Source organism: Amblyomma mixtum, chromosome 4, assembly GCF_055824585.1.
Source record: "Amblyomma mixtum isolate Tamu chromosome 4, ASM5582458v1, whole genome shotgun sequence".
Taxonomy (NCBI): Eukaryota; Metazoa; Arthropoda; class Arachnida; order Ixodida; family Ixodidae; genus Amblyomma; species Amblyomma mixtum.
The window spans coordinates 109,654,229-109,679,304 of record NC_143015.1 but is presented as its reverse complement, the minus strand read 5'-3'; the positions used below and the strand labels follow the sequence as shown (position 1 = coordinate 109,679,304).

At 46.5% G+C, this 25,076-nt stretch overlaps 2 protein-coding genes across 2 annotated transcripts in view; one reads left to right on the top strand and one right to left on the bottom strand.

Moving 5' to 3' along the window:
- The window catches only part of LOC149347821 (uncharacterized), a 43,791-nt gene that overhangs the window by 5,398 nt on the left and 13,317 nt on the right, over nucleotides 1-25,076 (bottom strand). Inside the window, exons 7-16 of the mRNA XM_089587491.1 lie at nucleotides 24,889-25,011; nucleotides 21,704-21,953; nucleotides 20,118-20,230; nucleotides 19,096-19,183; nucleotides 17,281-17,471; nucleotides 14,131-14,226; nucleotides 13,315-13,400; nucleotides 12,247-12,459; nucleotides 10,041-10,125; nucleotides 2,653-2,760 (exon numbers count right to left, since the gene is read on the bottom strand). The gene's annotated coding sequence lies outside the window, so the exon portion shown is untranslated. The remainder of the gene's footprint in view (nucleotides 1-2,652; nucleotides 2,761-10,040; nucleotides 10,126-12,246; nucleotides 12,460-13,314; nucleotides 13,401-14,130; nucleotides 14,227-17,280; nucleotides 17,472-19,095; nucleotides 19,184-20,117; nucleotides 20,231-21,703; nucleotides 21,954-24,888; nucleotides 25,012-25,076) is intronic.
- LOC149347822 (uncharacterized) lies at nucleotides 3,926-8,766 on the top strand. The gene has a single exon (XM_089587490.1). The coding sequence runs from the start codon at nucleotides 3,998-4,000 to the stop codon at nucleotides 5,171-5,173; it is 1,176 nt and encodes a 391-aa protein (XP_089443616.1). The 5' UTR covers nucleotides 3,926-3,997; the 3' UTR covers nucleotides 5,174-8,766.

Here is a 25,076-nt window from a genome sequence, read left to right as displayed (position 1 = left end):
CCTTGGGTTATGGTGCAGCAATTAAAGGATGCGCCTCTGCCCTGCAATGGCAGGTGATTCCCCCAGGGGGTCTTGTGCAACCCAAGATGCTCTTCCGGAGCAACCTCTTGCTATCCACCATGAATTTAACTGCCACCTGCCAGGGCGGTTTCGCACGGTGGGTAAGTTGTGATGACCGACAAGGTCACGTCACCTAGGTTGCTCCTCCGGCTGTGGCCGAGTGGGCCACCATACGCCGCTCTGTCGCTCACAGCGTCGGCAACGCCGACAGCACTGTATTTTCTGCGTAACGGGGCCTTTAACGCTATCGCATTAAGCAGCGTAGCACGAGTCTATAATAAGGAGTCTGCAAAGCGCTAAACATTAGCTTTTAACATGCATATCCAGGCGACTGCATACATGAAATTACGGTACTTGTCGAGCACAAAAGGAAGCCTAGACCATGTTTAACAGAAACGTCGATCGACATATCAGAACATAATGTTGCCGTCGCACCGCTTCTGCTTACAAGGACCCTTCGTTGAAAAAAATTGGCGGCGGCTTAGCTTTGGTTAAGCCTGGTAGGTTGCGAAAGCAAAAGCACAGCGCCTCCAACTGAAGGAACGCAGTGCGCCGCGTCTACAGGTCACGCGTGGCTACCGGCCGCCGCTGCGCGACGATTCATGAAGCGTCTTCGGTAATTTGTTTTTATATTTTGTTTTTGACGTTGTTGTGACTGAGAGAAAGAAAACATAATCTACAGTTGGTATGTCGACACAGCGGCAGTAGCGCCACAGGTGCGCAGCGCGGCAAACACACACCGTAACTGCAGCCGGGCTCTCCGAAGGAGCGAGTTGGTCGCCCATAATCTACAGCTGGTATGACGTCACAGCGGCAGTAGCGCCACAGGTGCGCGGCGCGGCGTAACTGCAGCCGGGCTATCTGAAGGAGCGAGTTGGTCGCCCATATTCACTCCGCTAAAGGTCAAACGTAACTGCGGCCGGGTCACGCGAAGGCTTGAAAGTGCAAGTAGCATTGCTTTCGCAATAAAGTGGCTATGCATCCTTTAGCCCTGCAGTTGTCATCCTCACTTTTACACTTGAGCCCAAACTTTGCAACCTTTTTCATCTCAGTAAGCAAGATTATATTGCGGTAAGGCCGCCTTATGTCAATCTGAAAGCTTCCTTGCTTACGTCCCCAAGTGCTTCCTTGATGGTGTTCAGCGTCAGGAACTCGAAGCTACCTCCACGCCTCCCTGCTGGCACTCAACGAGCACTTCACCTGACTGCTGCCCCACCTGACTCTCATTTGCGCATACGAGCTGTCATCTGTTGTTGCAGGCGGCGGGTAGTAAGCCTGTGGTGAACGATGACGAAAGAAAATGGCAGCGTGGGTGGATGCCAGTGTACCAGTGTTGCTAGAATGCACTTTTTGCGCTCGCCTCTGGCGGTTTTCCTCCTTTACATATCGAAATTGGAAGAAAGCGCCCACGTGTCTATAAATTAGCCGTGCAATAAAAATTTGTGACACGGTTTTTTATACTTATTAAAGATGTTCGCGTACAATTTCTGAGGGCGTGCCCTGAAGCCCAGTTATTAAAGATGTTCGCGTACAACCACTGAGGGGGTGCCCTCAAGCCCAGGTGTGTGGCATGCATCTCTTTCATGAGGACTAGTGGGGAAACGCAGAGTACGCCTGCCTCCTTTTCGATATGATGGGTGAAAGCTTGAGCACGAAGTTTTCATGTCCAGCGACCATTTCCGCGCCATTGCAGAATAATGACTGCGCAATGAGACGATCAGAGTTTTATATAATCGACGAGGAAATAATCGCAAAGATTCTCTTTTGATATCTGCGAACCATCATGGAGGCGCTCTGCAAGCAGAAATCAGCAAGAATGTTTGAGATCACAGCTGGCAGGTCATAGCTGGCAGGAAAAAGTGTGTGACTACCTCTTCAGTACAGAAGGTCTTGAAAGTGAAAACTAATCATTTTGACAGATCTGCCGGTCCAATTATCTAAAGTAAGAATTCCGCAACATAAAAACGAAGTCCGCAACTTTGCAAGCGAGCGCAATCCTGTAGACGAACTTTCGGAGGACTCGGACCACAGAATCAACTTTGACGAAATCAGCATCCTTGGAATCAAAACGAATTACCAAAAAAGGCTTTAACTCGAATCCTGGCACTTCCAAACTATTCCGAGCAACATCAATCGCACAAAGGGACACCTTCCCACGCCCAGGGACTTCACTCTGCAGCTCAAAAAAGAGAAGTCGCCACGGTCCGCCTCGCCAAAGTCCGACAACGTGACTGACAGCCTTAACCCCCCCCCCCCCCCCCACCTACCCCTCCCACGCACCTTTCGCATCACAGCTTTCGCTCTTGTGGCCTACTGCTCCCGTCCATGCATACTGAAAGAATATAGCTACTGCTCCCAGCCAACCCTAAAGGAGCCGAGCCAGCACCGAAACGTTGAGTTTCAAATTGAACGTTTTTGGTTGGAGATGTGTAAGTTTATTATAAGAATGTCTTAAAATGTTTCCTGTGTTGAATGTAAAGAGCATGGTTTGAAAAGGAAAAAGAAATATTTCGCAGCTTTCTTTGCAATTCCTGAAGTGCAATATGGCTACGATGTCAGCCTGTTTTTCCCCATTCCTCAACGCACACTTACCTCACTGGTGTTGTTCTGCAGCAGCTAGGCACCACGGCTGGAAGGTGAGAGAAGTTCGCACGAGACTCGACTATTCCAGAGGCCCCGCTGGGAATCCCATGCAGGGTTCTGCAGCGACAGCCCCACCGTGAGGACGAAAATTCTTTTTGGTTCTTTTTGGTTCTAAACAATTTCTTGGTTCTAACCACGAAAAAAAAATTATTCGATATTATTAACTAACCCGTACTGTGCGATTTGATTGTATTTTTAACTAATGCACTGATTCACTCTTTTTGCACTTATTTTGTTCTGTATATTATTTTCGAATATGAAATGATTGTTTCTTGTTATTCTTCCCATAATATATATTTACTGTACTTCCGAACTGTCGTGCTTGCTGCCATGTTGTCCGGGGAGACGGGGCCAGTGAAGCTACCCTTGACGCAGCTTTTATCCCGTTACCCTCGCCACACCTCGTACATGCCCTGTAGTTGTTGTGGGAAAAAATTCAGGGGGCACTTTGACTGTCTAAAGTGCGTAGAGGCGAAAACGTTTTCCGCACCACTTTCAGTGATTCTGTGGCACTGGTGACGTCACATGTAATTGAGTACTAATTACTTTGTGATGCAAATCACTAATTAATGGTTAATTACTGATTAATGCCTGAATACTATTTAACTGCTAATTAAGCTTAAGCTTAAGCTTCGCCTTTAGGAGTGGAACGCGACAGCGTGTTGTAGCGCTGCCAGGGAGTCTACGGAACGCCACCACCCGTTCGGCGCGATGCCTTGCCGTTTCAACGCAGCGGTTTTTGAGGAAAGGAAATGGCGCAGTAAATCTCTGTCATCTCGGTGGACACCTGAACCGCACCGTAGAGGAACGGAGGAAATGGGAGTGAAAGAAGAAAGACGAAGATGGCCCGTAATGAAGAAAATGAAAATTGTATTTGAGGAAAGAAAATTACGCAGTAACTGTCTCACATATCTCGGTGGACACCCGTCAAAATTCAGGGGGGGGGGTGCACTTTTTTGACCTAAAGTGTGGTCACTGATGTGTGGTTAAGATGTTAAGCTTCGCCTCTAAGAGTGGAACGCGAGAGCGTCTTGCAACGCTGCCAGGGAGTCCATAGAACGCCATCGCCCATTCCGTTCTACGCCTCGCTCGTCGGTAAATTGGTTTTTGAGGAAAGGAAATGTATTTCTCTCTCATATCTCGGTGGACACCTAAACCTCGCCGGAAGGGAAGGGAGGAGGATGGCAGTGAGCGAGGACACCGTATTCACTAGACGTGCCATTGTTCATTCCAAACCATCGAGCTGGCATGGCGGGGATTCTGCTTCTGGCTGCCCTGCTAGACGGACGCAGAAATGGCTCGCTCCGGGCGAGGTGTCGCAACGGCCTTTGTTGGTCGGGATAAATCGGTGTCTGGACCACCTCCTGGTTATCGCTTTCTGCTACCGTCACTGCCGGCTGACGAAGGTATGCGTTTGTGTGTTTTCTTGCACGGTGATACCTCGAAGCGTCCGTATCGAATAGAGGACTTTCGTCAACCATTAGAAGATGCCGGCGTCCTTAGGGATGTCAGCGGCATTGGCGCTTACCAGATGAGCCACCTCTGGCTCGTGAGGTTCCGCACCCAGGAGGCGAAGGACACTGTACTTGCGGCCGGGGGCCTGAGTGTGAAAGGCGGTTACTGTGCCATTATTGATCCCTGTCGAAAGGAGATTAACGTGAAGATTCACTGGGTGCCATTTCACATACCCAGTGAGACCCTACGGAAGGCCCTGAGCGAGTTTGGGGAAGTGATGGAAATTCAGCATGAGGAATGGGGTGTTCCAGGATTTGAATCGGCGGAGTCGACAACACGTGTCGCTCGAATGGTGCTTAAAGAGGGAGTCACGGCGGAGGAGCTACCGCATCTTTTCAAATTCTACGGGGGCTCCGTCCTTGTGGTTGTGCCCGGTAGGGCGCCTGTTTGTCTCCGATGTCGCAGACGCGGGCATATCCGCCGCGACTGCCAGACGCCCCGCTGCACTAAGTGCCGAGCCTTTGGTCATGTCCGTGAGGACTGCATACGTACGTACGCCAATGTGCTAGGGGCGGCCTCAGAGGACTGTGATGATAAAGAGGATATCATGGACGTTGAGGAAGCTGAAACGGCGGCCCCTGATGACCGTCCAAAGAAGAGTGCGTCTGGGGAACAGGGAAGCGTCTCCAACGGAAACATGGAAACTTCGAGCAAGACGCCGAACGAACAACGAGCTTTGAGCAACGCGACTGAAACGCCGCCGATGAGTGACCAGGCGTCTGCCATGAACGCCGAAGCGGAGCCAGTCGAGGATGAAAGGGCATCACATGACACCTTCGGTCCGGCTAAGCGTGCCAAGACGGTGTTGCCGTCCCCTTCACAACCTTCCACCGAAGTCAGGTCGCAACGCCTTGAGCCCCAGTGGCTCAGACCCACCGGGGCCAAGGGGAAGTATGTGCCTGAGTGTCGTTCATCGTCCGCGTCTCCCGTGCGCAGCGCAAGGAGCGCTGATTAATCGCCCCTTCTCGGAGGGTAAGGCGTACGCCTGGTAAGGGACTTGTACCTTTTTGTGCTCAGGATTTTCAGCATGGCTTGTCTTCCGTCAAATTTAAAATGCGGCACGTTAAACGTGCGTGGACTAGCAGCTAGACGTAAACAATGTCAGCTAAGGCGCCTGCTCTATGAGAAAGACCTGGACATTCTTGCAGTACAAGAAACAAAGGTAGAGAGTGCGAGCGCGACAGACGCTATGGTTGCGCAGTTCAAGCCGCGATATAACGTGCGTGCTAGTCATGCAGTGGGGACATCAGCGGGCTGTGTTCTGTTAATTAAGAACAGTCTTAATATCGAGGAACAAGCAGTGGTGTATTGCACGAGGGGAAGGTTTGTGCTCTGTGATCTGTTGTACGGGGAGGAATATTTGAGAGTTATCTGTGTGTATGCTCCTACGAAACCCCGTGAACGACTTTTGTTTTTCCAGGAACTATGTGCGTATCTGGAATGCAATAGACTTGTCATTCTTTTAGGGGATTTCAATTGTGTTCTCAGTGCAGATGACCGATCAGGCTCAACAGTCACCGAAAGCGAAAGTGCTGTTTTCTTGAAAGAAAACATTGAAAAGTATTCACTTCAAGACGTAGCCCAGTTTGCAAAGGGCGGAATGAGGCGTCATTATACACATTTTCAAGGGTGTAGTCATGCTAGGCTAGATAGAGCTTACGTTTCCCTTGACCTGGCGGCAATTTGCGATAACTACATCGTCGAACCGGTTACGTTTAGCGATCACTGTTGTGTCATATTCACCATTGGCAGCAATGTGACACCTCAAGCGAAATTCAGCTGGGACTTGTGGAAACTGAATGCAAAGTTACTAAAGGACGATTCGTTTGTTTTAGAAACAAAGAACGTGTTAGAAGAAGTTCGGTTGAATTATGGAAAAAGTTGGGCAGAAAAGTGGGAGGAATTCAAAATTGATGTCAAAATGAGGGCTATTGAAAGGTCCGTAGAAATCAAGCACGCTGAGAAAGCGAAACAGAAGAACCTAAAACAGATGTTGAAAGAATTAATTACAGAGGAAAATAGAGCTCCGGGACTATACAGTGACCTTATCAGCGAAGTTAAACAAAGCTTGAGGTTATCGATGCGACATTGTTTCAGGGAGCTGCAATTCGTGCACGAGCAGATCGCTTGCTGGCAGATGATATGCCCAGTAGGCGAAATTTGACGACAGAAAAAAGATACGCTAGAAGAAAAGATATCGTAGAAATTGAAAACAAAGGCATTCTGACAGACAATCCCAAGGCGATAAGGGAGGCTTTCAGTGAGCATTACCGTGATTTGTTCGCTTCCAAATCGGCAGATGTACAGGCCTTTCAGGATGAATTTTTAAGTCTATTACCCCGACTGACCAGTGAAGACACTGACATCCTGTCTGCCGACTTATCAACAGCGGAATTGGAATGCGCTATTGATGAGCTTCACTTGGGGAAATCGCCAGGTACTGACGGGATAACAGCAGAATTTTATAAGGCGTTCAAACGTGAAACTGCTCTCATTTTGCAACGCGTTTATGAAGAGTCATATAGAACTGGTATTTTACCACCGTCGTTTTCTCGTGCACATACAGTACTTATACCGAAAACTGACAATCCTGCTCAGCTTAAGCAAGTTACAGGTTATCGGCCGATAACGCTTACTAATGTTGATTATAAAATTTTTATGAAAGTATTAGCCAAACGTTTACAATCAGTTATGGACATCTTGGTTGGCCCCCACCAGACATGTGGAATTCAAGGGCGGACCATCTTCACGAATGTTCATGTCACTCGGAGTATACTGGAATGCTGTGACGCTGACTTTAGGCGAGTCGCAATGTTGCAAATTGATTTAGAGAAGGCATTTGACCGTGTATGTCATGACATTCTTTTTAAAATCCTTGAACATGTCTGTGTTGGAGAAGTTATTTTAAAAGGGGTTAAAATGGCCTATAGCAACTGTACCACGAATCTGGTTGTTAACCGAGAGCTCACAGACAGAATTGCCGTTAGAGCATCCGTGCGGCAAGGCTGCCCAATGTCACCGCTACTTTTCGCTCTGTACCTGGAGCCACTTTGCCGAAATGTAATAAATAACAGCTGTATTCGTGGTTTCGAACTGGAAGCATGCGAAATTAAAGTATTGGCTTATGCCGATGATGTGGCAGTTTTCTGTAGTGACCACAGCAGCATAGAACATGCGATGTCGGTTGTTCGTAGATTTTGTGATGTAACCAATAGCGTTGTTAACCTGGACAAGTGTGCGGGCCTTTGGCATGGGAATTGGGCATCAGCGCCTTTGTTTCATGCAAGTGTAAAATGGTCACATGTTCCTTCCAAATACCTAGGTGTACCTCTTGACAAGTATCGAGATAACGATGACTTTTGGAAGGAGAAAATTCAAGAACTCTCCACGCGTGCACAGAAATGGTCGGGGAAGGAACTGTCTGTATTCACGCGCGCAAACATATGCAATGTATATCTGGTTTCAAAAGTGTGCTATTTGTTGCAGGTCCTTTCATGCTCTCGACTTAGCATTCAAAAGTTTCATCGTCTTTTCGCAGTTTTTGTTTGGCAGTCCTCATGGGAGAGGACTAAACGTGATAATTTATTTCTGCGTTTGAGAAAAGGGGGTCTTTCCTTGCCACACTTGTACCTGAGGCAGGTGGTGTCAAGATTTCTGTTTCTTCGAGATCAACGCGACCCTTTCCTGCGGACATTTATTCAAGTGAGGCTTTCTTCGGCTTTGCCAAACTATGTTATTTCCAGTGTGGACGGGATGAGATACAGTGCAAGTAGGTTTTTGAAAGAAGTGGTCTTTGCTTTCCGGTTTCTGAATGCGCGCTTCAGTTTGGAATATCTTTCTAATGTCACGCGTAAGAAATTGTTAAAAGATTTGCTCGACACTGTCTTCCCGGAGCCAATCTATCGATCTATGTATAGTGGAGGCCAAGCAGGAAATGTTTTAAAAAGAGTACGAAAAATGTTGGTGCCAGCGGGTGTGAAGACGTTCTTCTTCAAGTTACACACTGGGACGTTGCTGGTTAAAACATGGATGGAGGAAAAGGGATTGTTTCTACCATGGGGTGCTGACTGCTTGTTGTGTCGCAAACCAGAGTCAATAGAACACGTTTTTATTGATTGCTGGGATGCGCTGCTCTTTTGGGACGTGCTCCAGCGTACAATAAAGAAAGACTTACCCCTAACGCCGTATGGGATACGATTCCTGGACATAGAGCCGGATCTTTATAAATATGATGTAATTTTCCTGCTTGGCCTGCACAGTATTTGGCGAAGCAGGATGGCTGTACGACACTGTGATGAAGATGCGCGTTCTGTCCGCGATTACTTCAAAGAAAACATATTTAAGCTACGTGAAGTGTACAAGGAGCTATGTTTTGGAGATGAAGTTATCGAGTTGATGGGAGAGTTGTGTTCCCTGAGACAGTTTTGATTTTCTCACGCGAGTGAAACACATGTCCGTTCTTGTTGTTTGAGTGTGCAGCGCAGAACATCTGTTTATGATCTGTTGTAATCTGTCAAAACAGGCAATAAAGACAAAAAAAAGAGCTGGCATGGCGGAGTGGATAGCATGCTCGTCTCGCACTCCGAAGACCGGGGTTCGATTCCCGAGCTCGACCAATTTCTTACTAGGTTTTATTTATTTATATGGCCTGACTAGAGAAGTTAATTAGGCTAATTGGGTTATTGAGCAATTAACTAAGCTCAGTCCCACTTACTTGGAGCATCACTATATGGTCTCTTTAATTGGTTGCATGGTTACTAGCCAAAGTACAATTGGCCCCGTTTGAAATTGGCGCACTGTGACGTCACGACCGTTTCGACCAACTGAAAAGCGTGACATTCTCTGTCGACAACTGCTGCTTACAACGATGAGACATTAAAGGCTTTCGCCTTAATAAACTGAAACTGAAATCTCTCTAGAGCCCCGTACAGGATGAGGCTAAGCCTAAAGTGAGTACCACAAGGCCACCTGGTGGGGGCAGCGGAAACTCAAGGACAATACTTCCGAGAATAGATACGACAAGGTTCAGAATGCTGAAGGACACTTCCACAAGAAAGGCAAGCGTCAGTGTGACTGAAAAGAAGACGAGCGCTTACCTCCACATATTGACAAATGGATCGATGCAACGCTCAAATCAGTTAAGTGTGCCTACCGGGAAAGTAATTCCCGCGAAAACGCCAATCCAGGCTCGGTACATGGACAGAATCTCACGCTTGATGTCGAGGTTGTTTAGAGCAGGGATCGCCTGTACTGTGTTCTCCATGTTGACACGCGTGTCTACATTTCAAGCTGACCTATAACACGTAAGAGTGCGCGACTGTAGAGCATCTCTCTAGAGCGTTCCTAATGCACAGCTGACATTCAAACATTTCTAAATACGAATGCGTTGTTTCCCCCTCAACACAGTGCCACAACAGTGAATCAGAGTTGCATTCGGACTAAATGAATCGCACCGAAGGTCTTCCAGAGCAGACTAACACTCTAATAATTTTAATTTTAGTGTATATGGCCTCTGTGAAGTGAGGTAATAAACGATATATGCAATGCTTTGCATGTGCACAAATAAACCTTCGCAATCGACCGCTTGGCTGTGTACCAATTGACGGGCGATGTTCAGAGCTGTCCCTCCAGCGTGTTGTGCTTGTATGCCCAACCTTTGTGTGCGGCCCGTGCACAGAGATGTGGAGCTATCCTGCCATAAGGTCGTTTCAGTAAGTGAACAAGAGCGCAAACAGCGAGCTTCTAGATGAGCAAGCTAGATATTTATCTGCCTTTCAGTTCGTAAGCCTGCGTGAATCATACAAAAATAGGTGCTAACTCACTTATGAAGTTGATTCAGGCGCTGGAAGCCCGGGAGTGTCACTTGTCGATGGACAGCTGGGTACCACATCTGAAGGAGAGCAAGCTCTGCGAAGACACCAGAAAAGGATGTTGCAGCTACAAGGCACACCGGGGCTTAAATGTACTTTTACTACGATCTTCTAAGGTTTAGCAGAGATTAATTTGTTTCAGGTAAACGCAGCGCTCCCTCTCTAGTGGCTCAATTGCAGTAATCAACTAGCACTAAGCATTTCCGCAAACGAACAGACGCAAAAGCACAACTATACTTTGAAATTTACCATTTCTCAAGCTTTTGATGGCGTTCTAGGCATCGACAACCGCCACCGCCACCGATTTTTTTCGAGCTCCATTTTCTACGAGTTTGGTTGGTAGTTTCACCGCTATTAACGACCCTTACCAAACCGGGACTGCGAGAGCGCTTGGTGGTCAGTCTCGTGGCACATATTTCACGCATGCTTCCCGCTGAAAACGGCTAGATTCATAGCCGCGATACAACGTAAGTTATGACGAATGTCGGAAATGTAGAGAGATACATCGTTCGACGAACTTACAGGGGATGATTTCAGGCTTCACTGATGAATTCTGTATTGTTATTCTAACACATCGGTCTATTGGTCAGGTTTGATCTGTACTCACAACAAAAAACATTAACCTCCGATTTACTTCGGTAAACTAAAGACGACTCAGATGCGCCAGCAGAAAACCTATGAGCCGTTCGTGTAAGTTATGAAAGGTTTACAGACAACGTAAGCAGCAGCTGGCGCGACGCGGTGTTTCCACTAGGCTGCAGCAGGCGCACTACCATCCGCTTCACTTGCGTGCAGCTGGTATGCACGGTTTTCATCTTTTCCTTTTGGCTGAGCGAAGCCGGTTTTCCTTCTTCACGAGCTGACCACCAGGCTTCACGGGGCAGATAACTGTTTTTTCACTAGGGACGCACCTTGTGGTAGCCCACAAAGAGGAAAAGATGGGGATTTCCCTAATCCCCTATCGCTACACTGTCACCCCCAATTCCTCACCGATCCACCTGCTCCTCTTGCCTCTCCCACTTACATTTCCCTCTCATCTGTAAGTAAAGGGCAATCCCCCCCCCCTCTACACGTTTCAATCTGCCAACGGCTGCAGGTGGCAGCTGGTAGCTCGAGGCCTCATCCGCTGGCAGAGCGGCTTTTTTTCGGTAGCGAGGCATCTAGTAATTGGTGCTTGCGCACTAAGACAAACACCAGTGCAAGTTGCTTCCAGTCGGCTTTGTAGATTTCATCCACTAACGCCTTGCGGTGGAAGAGGTGTTTCAAGAGGCAAATAAGAAGTTTAAGTAGCCCACAGTGATTAAGTACCGGTGCCTGCAGTAGAAATATCCTCCTGCCAGTTTAGTGGCGCATCGTATAGCTTCTACGCCACTGCGCTGGTAGTGTAATGAGGACTCGGCGTCATCTATGAATGTTAACTAGAGGATGTCCAGTTCTGCATATATGGGCATTGCCACACTAAAGACATCACGTCGCACCCTTTAGGCGGAGTTTAAATGCCTCATTCAGTTGGACAATAAACATAATGCTTTGGAGCATCTCCTCGGTTCCTCTAGTCAATCTACTTTATCAAGCTTTCGCCAGCTCTGACTAATTTTGTTCCTGATTGCTCTTTTAACGCGTGCAAGTCTGGACTGAACAAAAAGAGTACAAAAAATGGGCAGGGCTTTAACGTGGTTAAAGCGAGTAGACGTGCGAAAGCGTGTGTTTAGCCTGATTAGCTCGTCGTTTTGCTATGCTGGGTCGTCGGCACGTCTGAGGACGATATTAGACACTGGTTGTCTCTGATCGAGGTTAAGCTGTTCGCATCGCGGATGGACTGGCCAGCTGAACTGATGTGTTTATTCCTACCACCGCAGGCTCGAATCCCTGTCGTGTTAATATTTATTTATCATTTATTTATTTCACGCACAAGGAACATAAATAACGTGGCATCTGTTGCTAAGTAAAGGCTCAAGACCGGTTGAAGAGGTTCATGTTGGTGAGCGCAAAGTGCTTTTGACTAATAAAAACAAACGGCAACACTGGAACGTGTTTCCAACTCTTGAAAGCCTTATATCAACATTCCTTGCATAAAACGCACTTGTTACTTCACCAATATCACGGCAAAGAACCAGGGCGGACCGTTACAAGTATTAGTGGTGCAAAATGTACTCACATGTGACAGGTGTCTGACAGTGGCATCCCCGCTGCAAGGAGAAGGCGGGTCTGGCTGTCGGCGACCCGACTTGCACCCACGTTACGAAGGCATTCCAAAGTGCGTGCGTGGCCAGTCTTGCGCTCGTCCAAGACACGCGGTGGCCTCCAAATCTTCTTCAGTGCCACAGTAGAGCGACCACGGATGGAAGCCACTTTGGAAAATTCCGGACAGCTGGTATCGAGAGAAGTGAAAGATATTCGGGTTGAGTTCAAAGAGATTGAGTTGATCGGAACAGACTTACTCTCTATAAACTCGAGTACGCCTCTAGGGGAGTAGAATAGAGTGAACTGTCCTCTAGCACACTCCCTTTCATAGATGGAAGTGCGCTAGAGGGCAGTCGACTGTCTTTTTACTCCTTTCTGTTAACGTCTGCTACTTTGAGTGTATATTCGCGACATTGTGAACAATAAGAATTTGTGATGTGCTCTGTTCAAATAGATGGTGCAATCCGGGTTATGTTCCCTGAGGAATCATGCCCAACAATTTTGCAAAAAATCATTTTTAGCGGGAAACAATTCACTGACGCAGTTTTTTGATATAATGCAAGTTTTCACTATGACAATTTATACGCAGTGACTTTGTGTTTTTTTTCCTTTAACGTTTTTGCTGTCATCAAAAGCCTTCTCTGTTGGTTGTATATGGCACTATCAACTGTATTTTGCTAAATATCACAAGAATGTACCTTTACCTTCCATATTTTTGCGACCGTATCTTACAGTTTTTCAATTTTCAAACTCTTTGTCTAAGAGTATTGGCTATATGTGGGAACTGAGAAACGTGTAGCTAAGCTAGCTACGATCTATGACAGACAGAGTGCAATTTTCTCGCATATTGCTTTAACAGTCTTGCTTTCGCGCATAAGTAGCGATATATTGTGTCATCATATCAATTACCTTTTAGGTATACAAATATGAATGAATGAACAGGAGACATGCGCCCACAGCACTTGTTCGCACCTGAGATAGAGATATCTGATTTTCATTCTATACACTGACTGACTCATACTGAACATTGCTACTAACTTACCCATGCATACAAACTTCAGGTGCTGGAACCACCCTCCTAGTAATTCTAGCCGACGGCGAGGCACCACGTTCAAAGGAGAGCCGGCTCTGCGAAGAATTTCGTGCTCATATTACAGCTTGTGCACCCATACCCTTTTTGTTCAAACTTTTGTTTTGTTCAAACTAAGTTTTGTTTAAACTAAGCGTAGAATCGCTTCCGCAATGTGGACAAATATTTCAAGTATAGGTCAAACTAAGCGTAGAAACCAGAAAGCAGTACGGCAGACTAAACACGGATAATCTTAGCACAACTTTCAATTTCGTTCACCAGCTGTGCGCGGCTCCAGCGTAACGTGAGATTAAACTCGCCTTAGAAGCAGCAATCACGTGAGCTCAAACTGCTCACCCAAGAGATTCGTCTGTTCGCGACCCCCTCGGTGAGCCGGCAAGTAGCCTGCCATTCATCGCGTCAGATTCTCGGCCTTACAGGCACAGAAAAATCACGTTTGTTTCGCTTGGGGTGCGCCGTATTCGGTGTTTATGGATGCAGAAGTTCTTGTTGTAAAAGTCTCAGGTGCACACCGACCAAAGATAAAGGTAATATAAATTGTGTTACACTCATTGGCCGCCACTAAAACTTCTTAGGTGGAAGCTCTGTACGCACAAGTTAACTATGCCGTTCAATATGCGTCTCCACCTCTGCCGAATCAAGCTTTCATAAATTCCTACGGCTCGCAGCAGGCTTGAAAAAGTAGCGAGCTTGTTTACTGCACCATCCGTAGTCGTTTTATAATTTATAAGCCTAATTGATTAAGTTTAATAAAAGCAGCGAACTCACCCATGAAGTTCACAGAAGCCCGGCCACCTATCTCTGCATTACATGTGGTGGTCGGCTGCCATGCCAGACCAAGTACCGCGTCCAAAAGAACACCGGCTGCAAGAAAGAATTGAAAGAATTTTAAGGGCTGCAAAAGAGACCAGTGTTTATTCATTCTTACTGATCAAGAACATGGTTCGACTGAAAGGGTTGTCTTCAAAACGCAGCGCTCGTAATGCAGGGGCACGACGCCAGTAACTGATTATTGCTACGCGCCTAAATATGTTCAAATCAACGACATCACGAAGCCACAATACCACCACTACAGACGTGCTGAAAACAAAAGAATGCAGCTTTGAATGCTTCTTTAAGGGCTTGCTGCAGTGCAAGGCATTCCAATCCTTCATAGTGCAATGATATGGCATAGAGCTTCATAACCAGCATTACTCTCACGTTACCATACTTTCCGAACTGGGATTGCGAGTGCTGTTTGCTGTTAAGCTTGTTGGCACTCACAGAGCAGTCCAGCGTTTTATAAATTTAAAGCTGCAGAATACAGCGATCTGAATTGTGCAAAATCAAAGAGTGCGTTGATTGATTTCTATACTGCCGCGCCAATTGCAGACACCGGAGAAAGGTATCTGCTGGGCTTTCTGCGTGTGAACAAATCTTTATCGCCGAAATACGAAATACCGAGGGATATATTTGGGCGGCATGGTCCCCAGGTGGGGACCGCTGCCGGGTCACAGGACGTGAGGGCGACTTGTTGCGATTTCTCTGTGGTTGTCAGCAGTCCATTCCATCCCTCTTCAGTGGGAGCTGGCTGTAGGGTGTTTGTGGGGAGGTTGTTTCCCACATCTGCATAAGATGTGAGCCTGTTTTCCAGGACTACCATTGTGACAATTTGGCAAGAAGGTTTGGTTTGCTTAACGGGGTTTAATGTCCCAAAGCTACTCAGGCTATGAGGGCCCTCATAGTGCAGGGCTCCGGAAAATTTCGGGTGGCTTGTTGTCTGTCGAGGTCAGGATGGAACGGGGGGTTGGGGGGTACATTCGGTGTTCTCTTTATAGGTTGGTAATTTCATTGTAGGTTTGGATAGTCACCGCCTGGGGCATTAAGGAAGGAGGATGCGTTCGCAAAAGCTTGGGCCAAGTGGTCGGCTCCCTCGTTCCCCGAGCTCCCAGCACGAGCAGCAGCCCAGGCTGTGGAAGCGTTCAGCCGAGCGCACAAGGATGTAGCATTGGTTGCTTCAATCTATGGCTGAGGAAGAAGAAGCGCCACCGCCAGATCTACGGATAGGTCAGTGGTTAGTGCTGGTGGAAAAAAAAAAAACATCTATTCACTAGCGTGCGCTGTTACACGAATTTTTCGTAGGATGAGAGATTACTTTGCAAACAGGGGACGTGCGCGGTACAGGCCATAAAATACACCTGGCTTCAATTTTCTTGATTTAAGAACCCCAGGTGGTCGAAAATATCTCGTGTCCCTCCACTAAGGCACCTTTTTCTTCTTTTCTACTTCCACTATTTTTGAAGTATGTATGCCCCTAATAAAGGAAAACAGGGAGATATAAGAGATAGAAACGAGGAAACAAGGGCACAACATCCTTCGTCAATTCAGCGCCCACGAACTTTTTTAAAAGATCACGAACACACCAGAGGGTGAAAATGGTTCTCTTCTTTCATTCCTTCCCTTTTTCGCCTCGTCGCAGTGGCTCAGTGGTTACGGCGCTCGGCTGCTGACCCGAAAGACGAGGGTGTGATCCAGGCTGCGGCGGCCGAATTTCGATGAAGGCGAAATTCTAGAGGCCCGTGTGCTGTGCGATGTCAGTGCAAGTTAAAGAACCCCAGGTGGTAAAAATTTCCGGAGCCCTTCACTTCAGTGTTCCTCATAGGCTCATTCGCTTTGAGACGTGAAATCCTAATAAACCAACAAAATTTTCCTCCTACTTGCATTCCGGTCGCAGCGGCCGAATTTCGATGAAGGTAAAATTCTAGAGGCCAGTGTGCTGTGTGATGCCAGTGCACGTTAAAGAACCCCAGGTGGTCGAAATTTCCGGAGCCCTTCACTTCAGTGTTCCTCATAGCCTCATTCGCTTTGAGACTTTAATCCTAATAAACCAACACAATTTTCCTCCTCCTTTCATTCCGGTCGCAGCGGCCGAATTTCGATGAAGGTAAAATTCTAGAGGCCAGTGTGCTGTGTGATGCCAGTGCACGTTAAAGAACCCAGGTGGTAAAAATTTCCGGAGCCCTTCACTTCAGTGTTCCTCATAGCCTCATTCGCTTTGAGACTTTAATCCTAATAAACCAACACAATTTTCCTCCTCCTTTCATTCCGGTCGCAGCGGCCGAATTTCGATGAAGGTGAAATTCTAGAGGCCAGTGTGCTGTGTGATGCCTGTGCACGTTAAAGAACCCCAGGTGGTAAAATTTCCGGAGCCCTTCACTTCAGTGTTCCTCATAGCCTCATTCGGTTTGAGACGTTAAATCCTAAAAACCAACAAAATTTTCCTCCTCCTTTAATTTCGGTCGCAGCGGCCGAATTTCGATGAAGGTGAAATTCTAGAGGCCAGTGTGCTGTGTGATGCCAGTGCACGTTAAAGAAACCCAGGTGGTCGAAACATCCGGAGACCTTCACTACAGCTTCTCTCATAGCCTCAGTAGCCTTGGGACGTTAAACCTCAATGAAGGAAAAAAACTTTCCTCCTTCTTTCTTCCCGGCCGCGGCGGCCGAATTTTGATGAAGGCGAAATTCTAGAGCCCCATGTGCTGTGTGATGTCGGTGCAAGTTAAAGAACCCCAGGTGACCGAAATTTCCGGAGCCCTTCACTACGGCGTCCCTCATAGCGTGAGTTGCTTTGAGACGTTAAACCCCAATAAACCAAACTTCTTTCAATCCTTTCCTTCAATGCGCAGTTAAGGTCTACCAGAAATGGGACTGTCACTGCGTCATTCCTTTTCATTGAGAAGTGAACACGCATCAGCAAAATACAGAATGACGTCAGTGCGATAGACAAGCAAAGCCCCAAAGCCGGAGGCCCCTCCTGTTTATATCAATGCTACACCGTGACTTATCAGCAAGTAGTCACCGTTTCTCGCCGTTGCGTATCTCGCTGAAGGGATGGGAGAGCATGATGATCTATTTGCAAAGACTGAGCCAGGTACTAACCGTTCGTTTTCTTCAGCTCGTAGTGGGCTGCCGCGGCACGCCCACTTGGACATGTTTGTCGTACTGTATTGAGTGGAGCGACAGAAGAGAAGCACAAGAGCTCGCGAGTCTCAGCGGCACTCTGCTGGTACCAGGTGCTTCGGCTGTTTGTCTGCATGACAGCGAAGCAGCAGCGTCTTCCCTGAAAGCACCTAAAACATGGGCATTGGAGTAAGTTCAGATTAGAGAGAGCAGTTTTTTGTGGTACTGTTGTAAGAAACAGAAACATGCTGCAACGCAATTTTTCTCTACAGAAGTGGCTAAATTCTGCACCTCTGTTCAAAAAAAAGGGACACTTAAGCTCCGCCTTAAGGGTACGATGCGATGGAGTTAATGCACATATATGCAGAATTGGTCATTCTCAACTTTATATTCATATGTGCCCGGGATTCCTTATGCCACTCCTTGCGCAGTGGTGCAGTGGTTAAGGAATGTGCTATTGTCCTGCGATGGCTGGGGCTGCCACCGGTGGGGCTTCTGCGACCCTTGTTGCACCTCTAGAGCAACCTCTCGCGATCGATTACTGACTGCCACCTGCCACGGCGGACAGTCTGCTCACAATCCGGTTGGCAGGTTGCGATGACGCTACAAGGTCACGTGAGCTAGGTGCTCGACCTAGGCCACCCTATTTTTCGATCACAACGCCCGATAACACTACATTTTCTGCACAACAGGTGCCTTAACGGTATGGCGTTCAATCTTCATTGTGTGTACACAGCCATCAATGCCAAATGATCTTGCACGGTGTGTCTACGTGAACGCACGAAACTTTTTGATGCAGAGCTACAAATCAGCGAGTCGTTTAGCAGTGGACCCGCAAATGACTCAAATGGGCAGAGAGCTCATAGCTCACAGCTCATAGCTGCGATAACGTAGCTGCTGATTGTTAGCTTAAGTTTTACCATAGCATTTGTAATTACTTCTGAATAAACTTTCAAAGTTTGAAAGCAAGAAAACGACCGTCAAAAACACGTTGTAAAAAAATCGCAGAATCTACGAAAGATACCAAAGGAAGATTGGTTGGTTTGGTTGGTTTATGGGGTTTAACGTCCCAAAGCGACTAAGGCTATGAGAGACGCCGTAGTGGAGGGCTCCGGAAATTTCGACCACCTGGGGTTCTTTAACGTGCACTGACAAAGGAAGAGCACAAGTATACGGCTAGGATTGACAAATCTCTGTAGTGTGCCCAAAAATAAAATCAGTACGAAGAGTAAAAGGTGAAATGTTTAGCTCGTTTAGGTTTAGAAAGTATTAACAGTTTGCAACTGGCTCAAATCTATTGTTTAGATGTGCAATATAAATTTAAACATTCAGTTCGACGCCGTCAAGAAAGTGGATCCAGCCGCAAGGTGCAGTAGACCACAATTAACGATCAGAAAATTTTAACCATCCAATTAACCATCCAATGACTTTTGTCTATAAAATCTATGGACTCTGAATAGACCAATACTAGAGAATAGTCTATAGGTAATTCAAATGATATAGAGTCTACAGACAATCTGCAGATTTATGGCCACACACTTTAAAAATATAAACAGTCTATAGAATATAAATGGACAAAATGAATTTTTATATTAAGGCAATAGAGTCTACAAGAAATCCATACGCTCTCTGCAGACCATTTTTATTAGGGAAAGGTTCTTATCTTTAGCGTAAACCGTAACGCACCCGGATGGCTGCAGAGGAAAGCTGTACAATTTTGTCAGCGCACTGAATGTGTGGGCGCGAGGCTCTCGTAGCCTGAGTGATTCACTGCAAAAATGGCCGTCAACTCACCCACGATGGCTGGATTCAGGCGCAGGAAGCCCCTCTTGAGCCGCACAGTGGTGGTCGCGGAAGTACCGCATCCAAAGAAACTGCGACGCTTGAAAATAAACAAGAACATCGGCAAACGTTTTTCTGGCTACGTCGACGATCTCTGCTTGTATAAGTTTACTGAACATCGTATAACTTGCACAAACTGGTAACTGCGGGAATATAATCTTCTTAGGGGCATTTCCGAGCTCTATATTTAGAGAGTAGTGAGCACATTTACATTTAGGTCGACATTTATCTATTCGCGGTTATATTCGTAAACAGGTGAGTCATATTATTCGGCGTCAAGCTTTGGGCCGGTCACTCACCTCGGCCCTAACGTGTTTTCTACCCACAGAAGCATGCCGCAGTGAAGATGCCTTGCACATGACCGATATCTAACGTACCGAGACAGCTGCTTTTTGGTTGACTCAGGCCAGCGTGCGAAGTGCACAGTAAGAAACTCAAAGTAAAAACTTTCATCTGTTACCACTTCATCAAATGTGAAGGACGCGTAAACATGGAAGACTTCAAAGGTGTACAGTCGCATACTACTCAAGTCTGCAGCGAAGCTCCGCCCACAGTCCATCCACGACAATAAAGTAGACCGTTGTTAAAACTTTGTTACCTAAAGAAGAACTTAAGCACAATAAAAAAATTACAAGCTCTAGATTTCTGATACCTGACTTGACTACTTTAGCGAAACATGAAAAAATTGATTTCGTTTTTTGTTGTGATTGGCCAGCGGAGTAATACAGTTCGCCGTGGAACTTGACCAAGTGTTAGCAACTGCCGTTTTTTTTTATGTTGTATCCTGCAACAGACGTTTCATAGCCCAAGGAGTAGAAACAGTTATCGATTGTAAGGACGCCATTTTGCTGCTTCTTGGAGAAAAAAATCTACAGTTTGTCGCGGGCATTAGGCTTATGTGTCTTAAACCATCTTATGACTCTTTCCAGATCGCCCAGAACAACGGACTGTCTGTCTTTCCTTCCAGTACGTACCTGGGGACCCGACTGCCTACAGGGGCTGCAGTACAGGTGACAGGCAAAGTGGTTGCGACTCTGAGCGCAGGAAAGCCATCACCGCGTCTGCGACGAGACCTGCCAGGAAGGCACTGCGGTGGAGAAAGAAAAAGCCTTCGTCGGCGCAGGACTGTATCCGGTCTAAAAATACGACAGAATTTTCGGTCGTCCTGTCGTGACGACAAATATTTCTGTAGTGTTTCGAAGCTGCAGCGCGCATCGTTGCGACAGAACTGTCTTTGTCATTACGACAGGAAATTGCTTAGTACTACGGGAATTCCTGTTGCCACGACTAGAATTTCTGTTGTCAGCTCTAAATTAACATTGTTACGACAACAGGAAACTTTCTGTTGTGTTTTTTGATAGCACAGGTATCTGTGATCTGCGAGTTGACAGGCTAGAGTGCAAAGTTGGAGAGATTTATTGCTCATTCGACGGCGGAAAAAAAAAGGTGCCTCCCGTCTTTTCTTTGCAGAAGAAGCGTGTGCGTTCAGACACCCTCCTCTGTTCCGAGTCTCAGCAAGGTGAAGCTTGGTAAATTTGAATGCCGCTAACCTCAGCGCATGAACCACGCTATAAGCAACGCCACGGTACACTGTGTGGACGCATCTAATTAAGTGCGGGAAAAAACGGCGCCACCGTCGACCGTGAAGTGCGCGCGCTTACTAGATGCAGCCTTTGTAAAAAATTCGCAGCCCATTCGTTTTGCTTCTGCGTCGTGCAGTGTACCTTCTTATCACCACCGGCTTTCCAGATCTCTCTCGGTCACAACCCTTGTCGTCAATCGTGCATGGTATAAGACCCGTACGGGTGCTGGAGAGTACAAATGCACGGCTTACACAGAAGCTCCTTGGACTGTATATTTTTAACGCAAGAGCATTATATGGCTACGCACGCGTCATCACTAAGTGTCCGCAAATTGTGTCCGCACGTTCATGTCGTTCTTTAAAGATATGTGAAAAAAAGTTTGATTGCATTACGTAGTGGGTGAAAGAATCTTGCTGAATTCCAAATTAGGTCGATGTAGAGTAATTATTTGTCAAAAAACTCACTTAGACGTTGGAATAGCCATGGGCATCGATATAGCACTTGGACGTCAGAGTAGCAAAGGCGTCGATATAGTATGCGGATGCTTTGCTTTCACACTGCTCCAATGCGGGTGAAAACAAAAATAAAAAGTAAATAAATTTAAAAATAATAGAAGTAACGCAGGGAGAGAAAGGGACAGGGAAAGATTCTCGCATTTCCGCTCTTGAGCAGACCTAAGTGCAATCCTCTAATTTTTGACAAAGAGTGCACCTTTTCAAGTCCCCAAGTATGCTAGTTGTTCATTTCTTGCAGTTTGATAATGAAGTTCATTTTTAGGGCTAGTACAAAAATAAAGCGCAATTAAATTAATACTTTGTGGCTCTACTCAAGCGTATTTTCATGTTTCCGAAGCTCTGTATCCAAGGTCTCGCGTTCTTGCAATAAAAAACGATCGTTTATTACCTGCCTGGTGCCGCTAACAGCGACTAAGCACACGGGGCACCAAATCCCATGAACCAAGCGGCAGTTCTGCTTACCCACCGCAGGGTTCTGCGAAGACAACCCCGGAGTGTCGGGCGCTCCGAGTGTGGTTCTTGGAGGCCTGCCTGGCACCCACGTGACGAAGGCACTCCAGGAGGCGTAGGCTACCGCAGGACTTCGTTCCATGCAGAAGACGGCAGTTTTCCTGCTTCGGGATGAAGGCAGATGTGCTGCTGGTTAGAATCAGCAGCACAGCAAATACCAAAGCTCGGTGCAATGCTGATCCCATTCGAGCACGTCCACGACCTGCAATACGGAGGAATGTTACTTGCGAACATCTATAATATGTATATATATATATATATGTGTGTGTGGGTGGGTGTGCATGTGCGTGTGTGTGTGTGCGTGTGCGTGTGCGTGTGTGTGCGGCGCATATACTGGGTGTTTTACGTAAAACTTCGCGCAATTTTTAAAAATGGGAATTTTCAGTTAGAAGACCACTTTTTTGGGCATAGCATGGTCAGCACTGTAGCACATTAGATTATAGCTGAGACGTTCTAACGAATTGGCTAACAAATATTGAATAGTTAGCTTTTTAACTATTACTACTAGGCTCCTCAATTACCGAGAAGCATGCCGCCTACCGTAAATAATACCCAGATCATTTTTGAGAATTTTGAAAAGGAGGTTACCCTTGGCGCTATAGCCATACAAATTACCGCTGCATCGCGCCAAAATACGAGCGCTTTCGGGAAGTTTGCAGCATAAGCAACCACTCCAGTGCACGTAACTCGTTGAAATAGCCAAAATCTGTAGGGCCACAGCGCTGACAGTAAGCGTTTTCAAAATTCTAAAAAGTGATATGGGTATTACTTACGGTGTGCGTATCTCCGAACATGCTCAGTGCTTGTGCGTTACTCAGTTCACTGCAATATGAAGGTTCTAGGTAGATGAAGAGTCACCGATAAACCTAAAGCATTACATTAGTGCCAGTAATCTTGCCTTTGATGTGTGTTTATTGTTGAAAGGAAGAAAGCTGGTTGTGCTGGTGCTAAGAAAAGTACGTATTTAATCCTTCCTTTTGGTTGCACAAAGCATTATTGAACAAGCCTTATTAGTTATGACTACAGATACATCCCAAGCATAGGAAGTAATTGAGCTGAATAACCAAGGTGTAGCATCTATGCTTGTATTACACTAGCAAAAATATCACCCACACTATTCCGTGACGTCAGTCGTCGTCATCCGCTCTGCGTGGGGCTCTTAATAGCGCTATGTTTAACATTTCTAATTAAAAATTTAAGAACGTAATTACTAAATGGGCCGCTATCGTACAACGGAAATGATTAAGAATGTTTTCTTCCATCTCTCAACCCCGATACGGCACCTTGGGCGCCGAAGGCGCGTTACTAGACCAAGTCCATCCGCCATGGCTGTCCACACATGATGCGCCACACATGATGGCAATGGTCCAGACATTCTACACTCTAAACATGAATGCGCGCATATAGAAGTGATAAGGGAGTAAGCACTCATTTATCGTACTCCCTTTTATACCACCGCTTCACCGGAGCAGTCGCTCTACCAATTGAGCTAACCGGGACGGCAAGCTTATGGTAGGGCGAGAGCGAATTGATCAATAACTCGAAGTGGGAACTGTCTTGGTCATATGTTTAGGAGAATCCCCCAAGGTGGTGTAGTCTACTCCACCTTGGGGGATTCCCCTAAACATATGACCAAGCTATAATGAACACTCGTGGCCATCAGCTCTCAGGATAAAAATAGCATGGCTTGGGGAACTGAACAACAAACCCAAAACAAAGTCCTGTGTAGTTTTCGAATTTCTAAAATGGGCTTGAAACTCCAACGAGTGCTGCAGTTGTGTTAGGACGACAACGATGTTTCACGAAGTCCGGAAAACAGTTTTGACTTGGCAATTGTTCATTTTCACCAGCATGTAAGACGGCCTAACAGATCAGCAGGCCTACTCAGAACGAGCGATTTAACGCATCACTTCTGCTGCAGAAAACGCTGAAAATTGCAACTATTCCGAAGCTAAACTAGTAGAATGCCGGAAGTGACCGACGGGAAAGCTACTACTTTTTAGTCTTTCACAATATATTATTTTCAAATAGAAACGCATTTATATAACATTTGAAACTAACTAAACTAACTGTACCAAAGAGCTTGGATACTTGTGTTCGTTTCAGCAATATGGACAAATATTTCAACCGTTGGTGCAACTGAGCGTATAAACCGGAAAGCTAAATAAGGGAGTAATTACTCACTGACATCCCGAGCGCAGCCATACGGCTACAAAAGAAAAACTTCGTAGTTAAAGAAAAATTCGTCCCACTCCGAGGTTCGAACACGGGACCACCGCTTCACCGGAGCAGTCGCTCTACCAATTCAGCTAACCGGGACGGCAAGCTCATGGTAGGGTGAGAGCGAACTGATCAATAACTCGAAGTGAGAACAGTGTTGGTCAGCGTTGGCTGCATTCGGGTGGATGTCACTGAGTAATTGCTCCCTTATTATAAATCTACTCCACCTTGGGGGATTCCCCTAAACATTTGACCAAACATGAAAGCAGTACCGCAGACTAAACGCACTTTTTTATACAACTTTCAACTTCAACCTGTGCGAGGCTCCTGCGTAACGCCACATTAAACTCGCCGTAGAGTCACCGATCACGTGAGCTCAAACTCCTTACCCAAGTGGTTCTACTGTTCGCGACTCCCTCCGAAGCCGGCAGGTAGCCTGTCAGGTACCCTGTCACATTGTTTTGCCTTAAACACACACAAGCATCACGAGGCTTGTATCTCTCGGGATACGCATTATTCGATGTGTATGGATGCAGAAGTTTTCGGATGGCAAGGTCGCACATGCACACCGGCCAAAGATGAAAATAAAATGGTTTGGTTTATGGGGTTTAATGTCCCAAAGCGACTCAGGCTATGAGGGTCGCCTAAGTGAAGGGCACCGGAAATTTCGACCACCTGGGGTACCTTAACGTGCACTGAGAGTATAAATTACGTTAAACTCAATGGCCACCACTGAAACTTTTTGGTGGCAGCACTGTATGCCCAAGTTAACTCTGCTGATTGTTATGATGAATCTTCAACCATGTAGAATTAAGCTTGTGGTGAGCTTGTTAGTGGTGAGCTTTTTAACGGCACCATCCTTAGTCGTTTTATTCATAAACTTCACTGATTAAATTAAATAAAAGCAGTTAACTCACCCTTGAAGTTAACAGAAGCCCGACCACCATGCTCAGTCATGCGGTGATTGGCTGTCATGATGGACCAAGCACCGCGTCCGAAAGAACGCCTGCTGCGAGAAAGGATTGAGAGGGTTCCGAGGGCTGCAAAACAGACCAGTATTTATCCATTCTTACTGATCAACAACAAGGTTGGACTCAAAGGGTTT

Coding starts and splice junctions, on each gene's coding strand:
- LOC149347822 (XM_089587490.1), top strand. CDS start 3,998: ATGGCTCGCTCCGGGCGAGGTGTCGCAACGGCCTTTGTTGGTCGGGAT.